Source organism: Syngnathus typhle, linkage group LG5 (assembly GCF_033458585.1).
Source record: "Syngnathus typhle isolate RoL2023-S1 ecotype Sweden linkage group LG5, RoL_Styp_1.0, whole genome shotgun sequence".
Classification (NCBI taxonomy): domain Eukaryota; kingdom Metazoa; phylum Chordata; class Actinopteri; order Syngnathiformes; family Syngnathidae; genus Syngnathus; species Syngnathus typhle.
The window spans coordinates 4,623,973-4,642,922 of NC_083742.1; the positions used below are offsets into that span (position 1 = coordinate 4,623,973).

Below are 18,950 nucleotides of genomic sequence, written 5' to 3' on the forward strand. Positions count from 1 at the left end.
CCCACCTGGAGAGAAGGGACTCGTATGTGAGATTGCTGTTTGTGGACTTCAGTTCTGCCTTCAACACCATTGTGCCACAACGCCTCATCAGCAAACTTGACACGCTGGGCCTCAGTACCTACCTCTGCAACTGGCTACTGGACTTCCTCTGTCAGAGGCCACATGTGGTACGTGTTGGCGACAAAATCTCCGCCAGCATCACGCTGAGCACGGGGGCCCCCCAAAGCTGCGTGCTCTTCACCCTCCTGACGCATGACTGCACTGCAACCTACAGCGACAACCGCATAGTAAAGTTTGCTGACGACACGACTCTGGTGGGTCTCATCACCAAGGGAGACGAGACTCAATACAGGCTGGAGGTTGACCTTCAGTCCACGTGGTGCAGGGACAACAACCTCCTGCTGAACGTCAACAAGACCAAGGAGATTGTTGTGGACTTCCGGAAGGGTCACACCCAACACCTGCCGCTGACCATCGACGGTGCTGTGGTGGAGAGAGTGAGCAGCGCCAAGTTCCTGGGGGTGCACATCAGTGAGGATCTCTCCTGGTCCACAGACACCGCATTACTGGCGAAGAAAGCCCAGCGTCGCCTGTACTTCCTGCGGAACTCAGAAATAGCTGTATTTCTTGTTCAAATAACAACGGGAGACGAGAATCATGGAGGCTGAGGCAGTGACAGGTAGTGCCTCTTAGGTCGAGCGTGTGAGTGTGCGCCACTCACATACTGTACTGAGCGCGTGCAAACGGCGCGTGCTTGCAGTCAGCGGGAAAATACGGGCCTTGAGGCAGCCAGTACCTTTGCCTCGAAGATGGGGTGATAGTGAGCCAGCCTGGGGCTAATAGTTCACGACACGAGTAAGAAGAAAAAAAAGAAAAACAACCAACAACATTCGGTGCTAACCCGTTGCTATTTGGCTTTATTTTCCCTGACAATGGAGGATATAATCTCGAAAATAAGACATTTTTCAAAACTTGACTTTCAGTCAAAGCAAGAAACCATAAGTAAGGGAAGACCAACGCCAGATTTGCGAGGATTAATTCAAACTACGGGTCTCTCGCGACGGACTACAACACGTTCGTTTCAAAAGGGTTGGTACTCTAAAAAAGACTGACTTTGTGGTTGTGCTGCCAAAAATCGACTTTATTGCTTTCCCTGTCATCGAGCTCTTCGTCCAGAAGGACAAAAGAATGGACTTCATTTACAAGTAAAGGTAAGAATACTGCAGTGGTGTGTTTAAATGTACAGTGGTGTGTTTAAAATGTTATTAAATTTAATCAAGAATGGGATAACAACGATGTATGCATGTAAATCTGACTTGAGTCAGTGCCTTAGCGTCATACAGTACGTTTGTAAATCTGACTCTGAGTCAGTGCCTCACCAACCCCAACCCTCACCGCACGTCGCTGGTGTTGTGTAGTTCACATTGAAAAGGCATTGAATTGAAAGCGTGAATAAAACTTCATTAACTTGTAGCCTCTAAAATGATGGCCCCCACCGGCCCCACATTGGAAAAAGTCGCGAATCTCCCGATTTGCCAGCATGCCATTGGGGGTGTCTCAGGATACACACACACACACACTCACTCACACACACAAAAGGTCATTTCTCATTTGTTGGATTTTCACTTTTTCTGCATTCCCCACATTTAAGCTTTTATGCATATTTAGTGCGAGTTTCAACTCAGACAGCCACAAATTATAGCTTGACAAGTTCTCTAGTCAACCATGGTTGTCCCTATTAAATGACAGCACATCACAACAGCGAGCAGCTGCTCTTGCATAACCCGTTTCATAGCTGAGTGCCTGAACTCTTTTTGATGTTCGACAAAATAAAAATGACAGTAAACATAAAAGTACAATCTGCTCATTTGACTTTTTTTGCCAAACTGAGTGAGCCAATGTTTTTGATCTTTCAGTCAGTCAACGTTGTCATGAGCTGATTCCACTTTGACTGATGTCGAGTCAAAAAGAAAAAAAATCAAATACTTTGACACATGACTTGGCGTCACTTTAAAACGTAGGTTGAAGTGACCCCAAAGGTTGTGGCTCTTTTTTTTGCTCGCTTCCCCTCTTTCCCATCCCGAATGAAATAAAAGTGGTGTCAAAAGTCTGGACAAAGGTGGCCCAAGTAATATCACGTTCCATCGGGCAAAGACGTGCACACGTACAAAGGGTCTCCGCGGGAACGCGCTCTTCCAAGGGTGCTGAGGAGCGAGCCAGCCAGCGAGCAGCGAGGAACTAATAGTCACGAAAATGATTCTGTAGCTTTGTTTTTTGAGGCGTGAATTTCCAACATGTCTTCCTTTGCTAGTCCTTTGCTAGTTAAAAAAAAAAACAACACCAATTTTTCTCTCCCCGAGTGGCAGGCGGAATGAGAGAAGTGGACTGGATTTCAGTCCTTGAAATTATTCAGCATCTTGAAACTGGTTGATGATTATCGTGAGAAGAAATATGCCTTGTTGATTTTTTTGGTGCACATATTATTTCAGTTTATTTCTTTCATATTTGATTCTTGTCAGCCATGCAGGTGACACCATTTGAAAAAAAAACTTGCAACTGGCCATCAAATCTTTTAATTTTTTTGTAGCTACCAGAAAAAAAGGCAGCTTAAATTGTTCGGTGTTTAAAAAAAAAAAAAGAGGCGTGACTTGACAAGATGTCTTCCTTTACATATCTTTTGGCAATAGATGAAAATAAGAAAAAGTTGGATGTGGACTCTTTTGATGTGAGCCGCACTTGAGTAAAAAACAAGCTTGCCTGGCCAAGTGGCAGGCAGCACGTGGACTGACTTTACAGTCCCTGAAATTATTCAGCATCTCCAAACTGTTTGACGATTATCTATCTCATGAAAGAAAATCCTTCTTCCTTCTTCAGTAACATTACACTCAGTCATGCACGAAATGACCGTCCGGCTCACTTTGACGTGGGTGGTACTTGTCTGCATCCACGCATCAATGGGCAACAAGCAAATGCCAAAGCTATTTTGCCAACATCACAAGAAAGGTATCAATTTGAGAACAAAGGTTTCCTTAATAAGTATCGGTGTGTCTGGGAGTTAAGTTTCATCTTCTTTTCTCCGCCTCTTCCCTCGTTTCCAGCACAGTGACGCTCAGGCCGTCTTGGTTCCATTTAAGGTCATTCAGTGGTGCCCCGTTTCCTTGCCGTCAGTTGGAATTTTACCGATTCCGCCATTGTCTTCTTCAGTGACATTACACTCACTCGCGCGCGAGAGCGCCGAAATGACCGTCCGACTGTGTGTGTGTGTGTGTCAAAGTCTGCTTTATTGTCAATCTCTTCACATGCCAAGACACACAAAGAAATCGAAATTATGTTTCTACTATCCCACGGTGACAAGACATAGTACACGACATACATACAAGCAAACAACACAAAATAAAAACAAGAAGGCACAAACAATGAATAATAAGAGTGATGAATAAATAATAAATAAACAATAACACAATAAATAAGAGGAGCAAAACGGAGCAAGTGTGCATACAGCAGACAGTCAGAATATAGCGCAAAAGTACAGGACGCTACGCAGAAGGGGGTAGAGTTCAGGACCCTAACAGCCTGGAGTATGAAGCTGTTGGTGAGTCTGGTGGTGCGGGAGCGCAGGCTCCTGTACCTCTTCCCAGAGGGCAGACGATCGAACAAAGAGTGAGCGGGGTGACCCACATCACTCACAATCGTGGTCGCCTTGCGGGTGAGATGGGAGGTGTAAATGTCTTTCAAGGAGGGGAGTGAAGCACCAATGATCTTACCAGCCGTGTTCACTATGCGCTGGAGGGCCTTCATGTTGTAGTCAGTGCAGCTACCACCCCAAACAGCAATACAACTGGAGAGGACGCTCTCAATGGTGCCACGGTAAAATGTAGTCATGACGGCTGGAGGAGCACACGCTCGCCTGAGTTTCCGCAGGAAGTACAGGCGGCGCTGGGCCTTCTTCGCCAGTGATGGTCTGTGGACCAGGAGAGATCCTCACTAATGTGCACCCCCAGGACCCTGGTGCTGCTCACTCTCTCCACCACAGCACCGTCGATGGTCAGCGGCAGGTGTTGGGTGTGACCCTTCCGGAAGTCAACATCAATCTCCTTGGTCTTGTTGATGTTCAGCAGGAGGTTGTTGTCCTTGCACCACGTGGTCAGAAGGTCAACCTCCAACCTGTACTGAGTCTCGTCGCCCTTGGTGATGAGACCCACTAGAGTCGTGTCGTCAGCAAATTTCACCATGCGGTTGGTGCTGTAGCTCGCAGCGCAGTCATGCGTCAGCAGGGTGAAGAGCAGCGGACTGAGCACGCAGCCTTGGGGGCCCCCGTGCTTAGCGTGATGCTGGCGGAGATCTTGTCGCCAACACGTACCACCTGAAGTCTCTGACTGAGGAAGTCTAGTAGCCAGTTGCAGAGGTAGGTACTGAGGCCCAGCTTGGCGGGTTTGCAGATGAGTCGTTGTGGCACAATGGTGTTGAAGGCAGAACTGAAGTCCACAAACAGCAATCTCACATACGAGTCCCTACTCTCCAGGTGGGTGAAGGCCGAGTGGAGGGCAGAGCAGATGGTATCCTCAGGGGACCGTTCGGCTCGGTACGCAAACTGGAAGGGGTCTATGGTGGGGGGTATAATGGATCTGATGTGCTCCATGACAAGCCGCTAAAAGCACTTCATGATGATGGGCGTCAGTGCCACGGGGCGGTAGTGTGTGCGCGCGCGTGCATTGCATGCGTGCGTGTGTGTGCGCATGCGTGTGCGAGAGAGTTAGGTTTGGTTTTCTTTTCTCTGCCACCTTCCTTATCTTGGAGAAATATATCTGACCAGATGCTGTTGATGCCAAATGTTTCCAGCTCAGTGACGCCCAGAAACCGTCTTGGTTTCATTCAAGGTCATTTTGCTGCCAACTATTGTTAAGCACATTGCCAGCCTTCCTCTGCTGCCGTCACCACGCTGACCCGACTGCAAAGGAGACATGGGGCTTCAGACCATGCAGGTTGTAATTGCATCATTTACAGTGCATGCGTGCGTGCGTGTGACTATCAATACTTTGGTCAGCACTTTTTTGCTGCACAAACCAGCACAAACGAAGCACAAACGAACGGTACCATTTTGGGTCCATTTGGAGGAAAATGGGGAGCTGGGTGATGTCATCGCTATAAAATAAATGTGTAATATCTACGAAACCGAAGCAGCACAAACGAAAATTTTTGCTGCACAAACGAAGCACAAACGGACGGTACCCTTTTGGGTTCATTTGGAGCAGATGGGGGGCTGGGTGAACTCTGGATGACCTATAAAATAATTTTTCATAACTAAAGAATCATAGCAGCACAAACGAAAATTTTTGCTGCACAAACGAAACAGACTCTTTTCCTTAAATTTTGCGTGGGGTGGGGGGCCAGCTTCACGCAGGTCAGCGGCACATATGCAGACAACACATGCAAACTGGCATGCATACACGCGCGGGCACACAGTTTTTAATGGCACCGTGTGTGTGTGTGTGGGGGGGAATAAATCCATAACTTTTCTGCATTTGGCCGCCTCCTCCTCCTTTCTTTTTTTTGTCCGTCTCCGCACCGCCTTTCCTCTTCTTTTTATCACGTTCGAAGTCCATTATCCTCGCTTGCACCGGTAGCTAGCTACACACCACAGCAGCCGGTGTTGTGCTTGATTTGGTTCCCCCGTGAGATTTTGTTTCCCCTGCCGCGGGAGCGCGCACGCCTTATTTGGAAAGCGAAAAACCGATGTCGTACGGCGTCGTACGGCTTCAGCACTACGTTGTTTTCAATAAAAACATGAAGAACTCACGTTTGCGTCAGTCAATTTTAATTTTTATAAAGGATTATTCTCATTTGATGTCTTTAAATTCATCCGCGTTCTGTCATTGAAGCGGGGTGCGTTCAAAGACCAGTCGTACAGACGGAATACTCAATAATTCACCAAAAAGCAACAATATAATTACGTGAGCTCTTTGCATAAACCTCAATGCAAAGAAACTCCTCTTTTTGGGTACAGGCTACAAGGAGTATATATTACAAAGGAGACTTTAGTCTTAATTGTGATCATCATTCATCCATCCATCCATTTTATTTTATTACTCAGGTATTTTCAAAGCAAATTAATATTGTTGCATTTATTAATTTGCTTTAACATGACAGCGCAATATAATTAAAAGCTGACACGATAGCAATGTCAAACGTGTTCATTTAAGAAAAAGCCACACACGTTTTGTGATCAAATCTTTCATAACGAGAAGGATTTGAGTGAATTGATTTGGATGAATAATTGAGAAGAAAGTTCAGTTCTGAAGGCTCCTTTTGTCCCAAGCAAAGTGACAGATGGTGGGGAGGGGGGATAAAAATTGTAACAAGAACTCTATAAAAAATGTCAAGTCGTGAGGATATGTTTACCCCCCCCCCCCCTTTTTCTTTATTTTGAGAACGGTGAGTGCTGGACTCCAGCAGTTTTTCTTCTGTCTTCCTGGGGGTCCTTTCAGGTTATGTGGAAAATTTGAACAGGTTCCTTCATTCCTAGGCCAAATTACAGGGGGGGAACAAATCCTCACAGCTGCCCTGTGAGAATATGTTCCCCCCCCTTATTTTGAGAACCGTGAGTGCTGGACTCCAGCAGTTTTTTTTCTGTCTTCCTGGGGGTCCTTTCAGGTTATGTGGAAAATTTGAACAGGTTCCTTCATTCCTAGGCCAAATTACAGGGGGGGAACAAATCCTCACAGCTGCCCTGTGAGAATATGTTCCCCCCCCTTATTTTGAGAACGGTGAGTGCTGGACTCCAGCAGTTTTTTTTCTGTCTTCCTGGGGGTCCTTTCAGGTTATGTGGAAAATTTGAACAGGTTCCTTCATTCCTAGGCCAAATTACAGGGGGGGAACAAATCCTCACAGCTGCCCTGTGAGAATATGTTCCCCCCCCCTTATTTTGAGAACGGTGAGTGCTGGACTCCAGCAAATTTTTTTCTGCCTTCCTGGGGGTCCTTTCAGGTTATGTGGAAAATTTGAACAGGTTCCTTCATTCCTAGGCCAAATTACAGGGGGGGAACAAATCCTCACAGCTGCCCCGTGAGAATATGAACCCCCCCCCTTATTTTGAGAACCGTGAGTGCTGGACTCCAACTTGTGCTGTGTTTGTGGGGAAGCTACACATGACACAGACAACAGATGGGTAATTATGTCAGGTCTTGTTAACTAATGCATGTGATGATTAAGAAATATATTGAATTACACATTCGTTGTAAATTATTGTAAATGTGCTGCATTGTATGATCTTGCTTTTTTCTTTGTTTACCAGATTCAGTGTGACGAGTGTTGCAGGTGGTTCCATCTTGTATGTGTCGGGGAGCCTCCAACCGAAGGCTCTTTTTTGTGTACAGCATGTACAGAAATTAAATGCTAAATATTTGAAGCTTGCTTGAAGACCATTTTGCTTTTTTTTAATTAAAATTTGTATTTTTTCCATTTTATTTTATTATTTAAAAAAAAACCTTTTTTTTTTTCTTAATAAAGTTCAAAGTTATAATTTTTGATGTATGTTATGTGATTAAGAAACAAAGTTGTTTGACCAAAATAAGGCCAAAAAAATTGATAAAGTGCAGTAATAATGGTATCACTGCACAAATCATCAGAAAAAAACGGCTGGAGTCCAGCACTCACCGTTCTCAAAATAAGGGGGGGGAACATATTCTCACAGGGCAGCTGTGAGGATTTGTTCCCCCCCTGTAATTTGGCCTAGGAATGAGGGAACCTGTTCAAATTTGGCACACAACCTGAACAGACCCCCAGGAAGACAGAAAAAAAACTGCTGGAGTCCAGCACTCACCGTTCTCAAAATAAGGGGGGGGAACATATTCTCACAGGGCAGCTGTGAGGATTTGTTCCCCCCCTGTAATTTGGCCTAGGAATGAAGGAACCTGTTCAAATTTTCCACATAACCTGAAAGGACCCCCAGGAAGGCAGAAAAAAAATTGCTGGAGTCCAGCACTCACCGTTCTCAAAATAAGGGGGGGGAACATATTCTCACGGGGCAGCTGTGAGGATTTGTTCCCCCCCTGTAATTTGGCATAGGAATGAGAGAACCTGTTCAAATTTTCCACACAACCTGAAAGGACCCCCAGGAAGACAGAAAAAAAACTGCTGGAGTCCAGCACTCACCGTTCTCAAAATAAGGGGGGGGAACATATTCTCACAGGGCAGCTGTGAGGATTTGTTCCCCCCCCTGTAATTTGGCCTAGGAATGAAGGAACCTGTTCAAATTTTCCACATAACCTGAAAGGACCCCCAGGAAGGCAGAAAAAAAATTGCTGGAATCCAGCACTCACCGTTCTCAAAATAAAGGGGGGGAACATATTCTCACAGGGCAGCTGTGAGGATTTGTTCCCCCCCTGTAATTTGGCCTAGGAATGAAGGAACCTGTTCAAATTTTCCACATAACCTGAAAGGACCCCCAGGAAGGCAGAAAAAAAATTGCTGGAGTCCAGCACTCACCGTTCTCAAAATAAGGGGGGGGAACATATTCTCACAGGGCAGCTGTGAGGATTTGTTCCCCCCCTGTAATTTGGCCTAGGAATGAAGGAACCTGTTCAAATTTTCCACATAACCTGAAAGGACCCCCAGGAAGGCAGAAAAAAAATTGCTGGAGTCCAGCACTCACCGTTCTCAAAATAAGGGGGGGGAACATATTCTCACGGGGCAGCTGTGAGGATTTGTTCCCCCCCTGTAATTTGGCCTAGGAATGAGGGAACCTGTTCAAATTTGGCACACAACCTGAACAGACCCCCAGGAAGACAGAAAATAAATTGCTGGAGTCCAGCACTCACCGTTCTCAAAATAAGGGGGGGGAACATATTCTCACGGGGCAGCTGTGAGGATTTGTTCCCCCCCTGTAATTTGGCCTAGGAATGAGGGAACCTGTTCAAATTTTCCACACAACCTGAAAGGACCCCCAGGAAGACAGAAGAAAAACTGCTGGAGTCCAGCACTCACCGTTCTCAAAATAAAAAAAAAGGGGGGGGGGGGTAAACATATACTCACGACTTGACATTTTTTATAGAGTTCTTGTTACAATTTTTATCCCCCCTCCCCACCATCTGTCACTTTGCTTGGGACAAAAGGAGCCTTCAGAACTGAACTTTCTTCTCAATTATTCATCCAAATCAATTCACTCAAATCATTCTCGTTATGAAAGATTTGATCACAAAACGTGTGTGGCTTTTTCTTAAATGAACACGTTTGACATTGCTATCGTGTCAGCTTTTAATTATATTGCGCTGTCATGTTAAAGCAAATTAATAAATGCAACAATATTAATTTGCTTTGAAAATACCTGAGTAATAAAATAAAATGGATGGATGGATGAATGATGATCACAATTAAGACTAAAGTCTCCTTTGTAAACCCAAAAAGAGGAGTTTCTTTGCATCGAGGTTTATGCAAAGAGCTCACATAATTATATTGTTGCTTTTTGGTGAATGAATGAGTATTCCGTCTGTACGACTGGTCTTTGAACGCACCCCGCTTCAATGGCAAAACGCGGATGAATTTAAAGACATCAAATGAGAATAATCCCTTATAAAAATTAAAATTGACTGACGCAAACGTGAGTTCTTCATGTTTTTTATTGAAAACAACGTAGTGCTGACGCCGTACGACGCCGTACGACATCGGTTTTTGCTTTCCAAAAAGGCGTGCGCGCTCCCGCGGCAGGGGGAACAAAATCTCACGGGGGAACCAAATCAAGCACAACACCGGCACCTGACATACGTAACACAGCCCTTCCTCCACACGCGCTCTGTGTTGACACGGACTGTGGGGGCGGGTGTTAATTGATATAAACCAATCGTCTTTTCCTCCTCACATGCTCCTAGCCGTAGTGGCCTGGCCTGTCTCTCTGATAGGCTCGCAGACTTATAAAAAAAAAACAAAAAAAACGAGGAAATAAAATCAGAGAGACCCAGGCCAGCAGGCCAATCCTAGGCCGGCGCTTCAAGAATACTCCCGGTTCTCCCTATGGTCAGTCCGGGCCCGATTGACCGGTTCAGGGTGTCCCCCGACTGCTGCCCGATGACTGCTGGGATAGCACGCCTGCGACCCCTGTGGGGACAAGCGGTATAGAAAATGGATGGATGGATGTTTCTGCTCGGCATTATTTGATATTATATTGATTTTTTTCCTCCGGCAAGTTGGCCCCCTAAATTTCTTCCGGCTCACCCTCCTCAAAATTTCTGATTACGTCCCTAGTCATAACACCGTCAAACCAGTGAAGACACATACGATGCAATAGGCCGGTGGCATATGAGCCCAAAGCGTGGCTTTTCTTTGAAAATAAATGACCAGTCGCCTCCGTACACCACATGCAATAAGAATATATTGTTTAAATTAACATTATTAAACATCTATCCAGATAATCAAAGCGTTTCAGAATATCTGGTAGCAAAACAAATTTAACACAATGTACACTGTTGAGCATAGTAATGTAATTTGCAATCCATGCTCCTTCAGTGCTATAAATTCCCATTAGCAGATATTGTATAGATGCAACCCAAAGCAGTAGCATCGATAAAGTTGCATAACCTTTTTTCATTGTTCATAAAATGTAAGCCTGTCGTCTAAACCTCACCAACTACTGCCTTGGCGCGCATGCATTTTTATCTTGGGTGTAATCTAACTTGTTAAGCGTGCTCATTGCTGCCATAGGACATTTTATTCTTGATTACTTACCTGATTGGGACTAATGGGATGCTGAGGGCCGAAGAAGAGCAACTCTCTATTTTCTGTGCTGTTGTATTTTATCTGGAATCCATTTAATATTTTTCGTTATTTTGAATAGGAAATAACAGTACTTTTTAATACTGTATTGTACATTTTTCCGCCGTGTCGCTGCAACTTCTAAGTAGAAAGCCGAATGAATACAAGAGTCAGCGAATGCCGCGCTTACCTTTCTCACCGATAGATGGCGCAGCATCCTTGTTCTTTTCCACGCCCCTCTTCAAAAACTGGAGTGGAGGCGCAGTCGTGATGTCATCGGTCATCTGTGTTGGGCGATTCGTGTAGCTCACCGTCCTGGGTTGGCTAGCTTGACAGAGGAAAAAGCAACGACTTGGCGACGGTCGTAAAGACATTTTTCCGCGTAACGGACAAGGCAACAGCAGTAGACACGAGTAGAAGACTCACGAAGTAAATTTGGAATTGTTATGGTAAGAGAAAGTCCACTCGAAAGAGCTAACAAGCTAACAATTGCTAAGCTCACCTGATGGTTGCAACGTTAACTTTCATTGTTATGACTAGCGTATGACCGTGTTTGCGAGAGGCGGATAGCTTTTTGTCGAACACTTTAACAATCTTGCCACATTGTACACATCCGACGTATTCGTTTGTGACAATTAAATCTGAACAGAAACTCATGCTATAATACAATCCATCTTTATTTATATTCGCTTTCACAACGGCTGTGACCGTATCGAAGTGCTTTATATAACATCAAATAACAATACATCAGAACACATCACATAAAACAGGCAGTAATGAAATGTGCTTACTGAAACAAAATCAACAAATTCTTCAGAGCTTTTTCTAAAGTTATTTCAAAAGATCCTTGTTGCCGTCATTCAGAACTCAGATATCTGTTTCAGTTCATTGTATAGCGTGTTAAAGATGAGTAATTAGTCAGATTTACTTGGCATGGTTCAGGAGCCACAGTGCCCATTTAATCTTTTCAATGTATTGTGGAATAGATTAAAATATGTACCGTTATGTTTGCATGGTGCTGGTCATTCAAAATTGCTTCACTTATTACAGTTTGATTAGTTGACCTTCCTGTTATACTTGGCAAAAAGGTGTATGTTTTGTGGAAAGTGTTGTCAGATTTGACATTTGAGAGAAACATCTGTTTATCTTTTCCTCCCCAGATTTTGCAAAATGGAAATACGAAGGTCTTCTTCATTTAAGGGCACCTGCAGATGTTCAGGTGTTTGTTACGCAAAGAAGCAATGAATTCCCTGCTCTGCATGGTGTTCCATACTCTCTAGGAGCTTCTGTTAAGGAATTCGCCGCTCATATAGACATGTTTGCCAAGCTGAAGAAAAAGCTTGCAGAAGAGGCAGCCACAGCCCCACGGAGTGGCGTTCGATTACCCCGTACCATCAGCAAGGAATCCATCACTTCAGTGGGGGCAGACTCAGGAGATGACTTTGTAAGTTGTTGTCTTTTTAATGGTTCATTGCTTCATAATGTTGTTGTTGAAGAGGAAATCAAGAAAAAAAAATGTTGACAATAGTATGTTAGTCCACCACTTTCTCAGGATGTGGCCATTCTGCAGTCAATTGAAAAGGACATCAAGAGCTCAACTTGCCAATGTCACATGACCAAACATTGTGATGTCCATTTAAGTTGACACCAAGTGGCAATTTGCGGCCCTCTCAGCTGGATAAAATACAGATGGATTTTCCACCTGAATTTATTTGAACAGGCTCAAAATATCTTTGGGCTAAGAAAAACGATTTGCGACCAGTAATGACTGTGCCCGTTGGAGTTTATTTTTTATAGCGTTTTGCACATACTAGCTAGTTTGGCTGTTTTGGCTGACATGGGCAACTAGCGGATTTTGCTTCCTTCACCCTCACTCAGTGAGTCCTTGCAGATCAGGTCCAACTTGTAATACTATAATTCAAATAACAGGGGGAAAAGTAATTCCATTGTTTGTGTCTTAATCTGAAAAAAAAAAATCACGATGTCTTGCTCACAGCCACATTTTCAGAAAAAGCTCTCAAATATTTACTTTTGTGTATAATTTTACCATTGAAGAGTGTGGGCGGGACCCCAAAAGCCCCAGACATTTGTCTACAATCAATTAAAAAGTACGTTTTCCAAAGTAGCCCTTTTTTTATTCATATTTTTGTTATAATGTTATAACACTTGTGAAATAGTAACAAGTCACATGGTGGGGCGTGACATTTCTAAACAACAATGATGAATTAAAGGGCTGGACACTACCATTCAGTGTTTGCCATCCATCAGGATAATGTAACCTGAGTCCAGAAATGTAACATTAAGCTCTTCATTACATAATGTTACTTTGAACACTGATAAAAAAAAAAAAAGAAGCTCTTTCTACTACTTATCTGTTTGTGTATATATTGTATTTTTTATGTTAACGCTTTGAAATGTTGCTTTGATTGTGCTATATTGTTCCAGGTAAATATGTGTATGATGACAGTTCTCTGTGCTAATGCTACTACCTAGCATTATCATAGTTACCGTTTTCTCCGGCAGTGGAAGCCATATTTGTAAGACTGCACCCTGCAGTACACACGGAACTGAACCGGCATAAATTATTTAGAGTTGTCCAAGCGTTGATGCCAAGTGATACATGGCGTTTTATTGAAATTAAAGGTTGTTTGCTATTTTAGGAATTGTAAGTCTGCATGTGGAACAAGTAGGCATTGGAGTGGTCTTTGAATTCTTTAGAACTACTGCTCACATTCATATACAATAGCTTACTGTCTCTCTGTCCACAGGCATCTGACGGGAGCAGCTCCAGGGATGACCTGCCTGCTCAACTCCTAAGGAGGAATCATCAGATCCGAAAACTAGAAGGAAAGCTATCAGGTGGGACATTCAGTCAATGTTTCCATGAGGAGGCAGGTCTTTATATGAAGGTTAAAGGAGAAGCTTGTAAATACGACTACCCAAAATCAGGGAAATTCAACAAGAGTTCAAAAGTCCAGTTCAAGAAAATTTGTTAGGCAGGTCACCTGGGTGTCTTATGCGCAAAAGACCTGAAACCTCCATTCACCTAGCAGTATTCAAAAATGGATGGAAGAAAACCTGCTTGCTTAGTTTTGTGCCAGCATGATTTCTTTTTTGAGATATAAGGTTCATGGTGGATGACTTTGTATTTGAACTAAGAACACCTCTAATGTCAGTTTTAATATGAAATTCAGCTTTCCATGGCTTAAAAAAAGGATGTGCAAATGAACAAACCTCAATTGCTTCTAATGGCCCACATTTTTGTACAGTACAGTATGCCATAGATACCAAAAAAGGTTTACTGTGAAATGTGTACTTCTGCAAAAGCAGTCAACTCATACCCCTCCTGCCACAGCATATTCTTGTTTTGTCCTGTTAGTTCATCGATTGTTTGTCTGAAAACCATTTTGCATCTTTACATAGCCAACAGCAGATATTGGACAAGAAGAAATAGTGTTTGAAAAGTGATGCATGTTTGCTGTATGTGTGTTCTCGTGTCTTTGTGTGTCTTCAGCAGATGGGATAATTGATCTTTCTTGTCTCTGAGGTTTCGCGATAGGTAATTTGTGTTGCCTCAATTATCGAGGGGGGGGGAGGGGCTTATATTCCAAAAAATGCCCGTGATAAGTGAAATCTACGGAGTAGAGGTGATATTATTATTTTATATACTTTTCCTTTTTTTTTTTTCAAGGAATTACCCCCTATTACGATGTTACGAGCCCAGTCCGGCCCCCAAACAGTTCTCTTCCTTCTAAATATTTGTTACACTTGCTAAATTTAACTTTTAAATATGCTGTCAGAGAAGCCTGCAAACAAGCAGCGAACAAGCACGACGGAACATTGTCTAATAACTACATGAAAGTTTTTCAGTTACAAGCTACTATCCCAAAATGGTTTTCGTTCTTCTAAACACTTGTTACACTTAATAAATTAAACTTATAAAATGCAAACTGAAGAATAAATACAAGCTGCAGGTCGTGAGAGGAGCATGCTCTGCCTCCCGGGAATGAACGAGTGCAAAGTAACAATATCCATCCATCCATATTCTGTACCGCTTCGTCCCCACAAGGGTTGCGGGCGTGCGCGAGCCTATCCCAGCCGTCATCGGGCAGTAGGCGGGGGACACCCTGAACTGGTTGCCAGCCAATCGCAGGGAACACAGAGATGAACAACCATCCACTCGCACTCACACCTAGGGACAATTTGGAGTGCTCAATTGGCCTACCAAGCGTGTTTTTGGGATGTGGGAGGAAACCGGAGTGCCCGGAGAAAACCCACGCGGGCCCGGGGAGAACATGCAAACTCCACACAGGGAGGGCCAGAGGTGGAATCGAACCCACACCCTCCTTCCTAACTGTGAGGCGGACGTGGTATCCAGTGCTACCCAGTGCTCCACCGAGCCACCCGAAGTAACTAGTTAATGTTTTATTTATTAGTTATCGTTCAGATTTATCCAACTTCTGCGTGTGATGTTATGCTGCATTCAAGTGCTCCTTGCAATTATGATGTGCACGACGGTTCAGGATGACATGTAGTTGAACCAAAGTACTTTGAACTGTGGTTTTCCGGTTCGGTTCAAAACCGTTACACCCCTAGTAAAAAGCGAACAGAATAAAAGCAAATCCCATGAGGAGACCAATTTGAACCTGCTCAAAAATTTAGTCAGGGCTCAGTCATTCTGATAGTCAGTTCGAAAGACATACAGTAGACAAGACCCCCAAGGTTCAAATGCTCTGCTGGTGATGTACAGTAACGCAGACGTGGTAGGATATGACCGGGTTGAAACCTGGGTGCCGCAATTTTAATACTGTTCTTCAGTGACGTGCGGTGAGCAAACGTACTGTATGACGCTAAGGCACTGACTCACAAGTCAGATTTACAAGCATACATGGTTGTTATCCCATTCTTGATTAAATTTAATAACATTTTAAACACAACACTGTACATTTAAACACACCACTGGTGGTAAGGTGAGGCCCTGCCTCCTATGAGTGCACGTGCCTGGTTCTATTGTCATTATAATAATCCTGCCGACTCAAAAAGAAGATTGAAGAAGATTCAATAATGATTTTCTCATATAAGAAAATAATTGGTAGGTTTATTTGTCAATCACATTTTCCCTTTTGTTTTCTCCTTTTGTTCTTTTATCCTCTCCATCATGCTGTTCCTGTTTGCTCGTATGTGTTGTGTGTGTGTGTGTGTGTGTGTGTGTGTGTGTGTGTGTGTGTGTGTGTGTGTGTGTGTGTGTGTGCCATTGATATTCCATTTCATCTCCCTGTGTCCCAACGACACTAGACTACGCTGAGCAGCTGCGAATAATGCAGAAGACCAAGGAGAAGCTTGAAATTGCATTAGAAAACCATCAGGATTGTACGTACCTCTCCTTTCGCTCCCTCCCAACCAGTGAGCTACTTTTCTTTATCTGTTGATCAGCTGTATTAACCAATTCACGGCTTCATCCCTTTCCTTCAAAATTAGTTCTTACATTTGATGTATTACTATCAAATGCTAGTTTGTAGTTTCTTTCTGTGGCTGTGTTGAAGAATCTGGAAACCCCAGATCTTTTTATTCTGGCAATTTGTTTTAAGCTAATATTCTGGGGGAGAAAATGGCTATGGGCAAGCGGTGCTTTGCATGCTTTGATTTAATCCTTGCTTTTTTGTGTGCCACATTGTGTTAAGATTTAAAGGTGAGCAGCCCCCTCTGAGTGCTGCATTAATGTATGATCATGAGCCAGTGTGTAAGCATACAGTCTGCAGTGCTTTGTTCTCTTTTGCCGCTTCCTTTAGAGACAAGTTAGCAAGTTTGCTTCTTATTCAAGTGCTGTTGGCTGTTCTCATCTTGTTAAAAATGTAGACAGCCTGCCAACATGTCAGTCCATTTGTGCCTTCGACAACTCAAATGTATTTTTCTGAGTGAGGCAACTCATAGTAATGTCAGAAGTGTGGTTTAAATTCCATTTGCTCGACTGAGTCTCAGTATTAAAATAGAAACACTACTATAGCCTTTATTATTGTTGTAATGGACAATTAAATTGGAATCTATTCATTAGTGTGATTTTCAAAAAAAAAGTGGCCCTACACAAGTATATGTGCAAATGAAAACAATGAAATAGTGGGAAAAGAGCAGTTGAATCAATTTGTAAAAGTAATGATGAATAAATGAGATCCATCAAGATATAGACCAGAGCAAAATAGTGACCTTTTCAACAATTTGATTCTCTCTTAAGCAATGGTGAGCTATATTGCACTTACATATATAAATACATAAATACATGCATATATACATTTACATAGATAGATAGATAGATAGATAGATAGATAGATAGATAGATAGATAGATAGATAGATAGATAGATAGATAGATAGATAGATAGATAGATAGATGTACCGTTTTTTTCCGTGTATAGTGCGCAAAATTTTACTAATTTATTGTCCTAAAATCCGGGGTGCGCATTATACATGGGTACAAAAAAAAAAAAAAAAGAATTTATTTTTTTTTTAATTTTTTTTTTTTTTTAAGTCCCAATGATCGTCACACACGCAGGGAGGCAATGGGTCCCATTTTTATAGTCTTTGGTATGGTCTTAACTAGGCTGGATGTAATTTTTTTTGTTGGCGTTGATTTCTCCGACTGCCCGTAAACGCACCACCGCGCTTCGTGCGCGCACGGGACAGCAAACGAGCAGGTGATCGAGCAAGCGTCTGATACGAGAGCATTGCGGTCGCATGGAGCGTGTTTGAAGTGAACAGCAGAAAAGAAAGGCAAAGTGTTGTGAAATAAAATGCACAGAACGGATGCGCAAGACACGTCAGCTATATAAAGAGCGAGAGTTGTTTTCTTCCTATTAGTTTCAATTCACAGTTTAATTAGCAGTTTCAATCAGCAAATAACAAAATGCGTATTACAGGTAATATTTTATTTCACAACACTTTGCCTTGTTCCTTTCGTCTCTGCTGTTCATCCTAAAACACAAAGGCGCTCTTTAAGCAATGCGACAGTGAGCGCCCGGCGCGCTGCGGTTGCGCGACCGCACCAATTAAGCTCCCTGCGCAGTGCGCACTGAGGTCCACTTAAATTTTAGAAAGTACATCAGGACTTTAAAAAGATCTTCTAAATTTCAGCGACGGCTCTGTCACAATAATCGGCCAGCCCGGTGCAGTTGGGCGGTCGGCGGCGCGCTACGGTTGAGCGTTCTCTCGCACGCTCTCTCTCTCGCTCTCTCTCGCTCTCGCACACACGCAAACCGGATATCATACGGAGGCCGCCATTACAGATGCGCAGAACGGATGAGCAAGACACGTCAGCTATATAAAGAGCGAGAGTTCAGTTCTCTACCTAAATCCGTATTACAGGTAATATTTTATTTCACAACACTTTGCCTTGTTCCTTTCTTCTCTGCTGTTCACTTCAAACACGCTCCATGCGCACGGAGCGCGGTGGTGCGTTTACGGGCAGTCGGAGAAATCAACGCCAACAAAAAAAATTACATCCAGCCTAGTTAAGACTATACCAAAGACTATAAAAATGGGACCCATTGCCTCCCTGCGTGTGTGACGATCATTGGGACTTAAAAAAAAAAAAAAAAAAAAAAAAATTAAATTTTTTTTTAAAAAAAAAATCATAAAAATTCGGTGCGTATTATACATGGGTACAAGCTTTTTTCCAGCATCAGCATGCCATTTTTAGGGGTGCGTACTATACATGGGGGCGCACTATACACGGAAAAAAACGGTATTTGTACATTAGAAATAGCTCTTAGTTTATTGCCTTGACCTATCAATGCGGTGTAAAAACCTTTTGATTGGCAAATACGTTCAACCGTACTCACAAATACGTTCAGATGTAGTCGGAGCTAAATGCTCCAAACATAGCGTTTTTTCCCATGCCACGGGGTGTCAGCTGAAAGTATGATATTCAATCTATTAGAAAAAACAACGCATCAATTCAATAAATGTAATAAAAAAAAAAAAAGTAAAATTAATTGGCTGCAATTGATTCAGTTAAAAATTTACTCGACCAAAATTTTAAGATACATTTTTGCAAGAATTGGGATTTTGCATTGTTGGATCATATGGTTCTGTGTGTACTGTACAGCTTCAAAATGTGAAAAGAAGGAAATGGTAGTGGGACCCAAAAAAGATTAGAGTAAGCCACTTATTGCAAACACCAAACTGAAATAGACTGTTCTTCCGCTGATCAAAAGC

The 18,950-nt window shown here is 43.1% G+C and overlaps 1 protein-coding gene across 4 annotated transcripts in view; it reads left to right on the forward strand.

Annotated features, from left to right (window-relative positions):
- Window positions 1-10,996: 10,996 nt before the first annotated feature.
- golga1 (golgin A1) overlaps window positions 10,997-18,950 on the forward strand; it is a 31,488-nt gene continuing 23,534 nt past the window's right edge. Inside the window, exons 1-4 of one of the 4 annotated variants that reach the window (XM_061278406.1) lie at window positions 10,997-11,192; window positions 11,904-12,187; window positions 13,512-13,602; window positions 16,039-16,146. In XM_061278406.1, the coding sequence (XP_061134390.1) occupies window positions 12,059-12,187; window positions 13,512-13,602; window positions 16,039-16,146 (328 nt within the window). In that variant the 5' untranslated portion in view covers window positions 10,997-11,192; window positions 11,904-12,058. The remainder of the gene's footprint in view (window positions 11,193-11,903; window positions 12,188-13,511; window positions 13,603-16,038; window positions 16,147-18,950) is intronic. The other 3 variants (XM_061278403.1, XM_061278404.1, XM_061278407.1) reach the window with 3 other exon arrangements.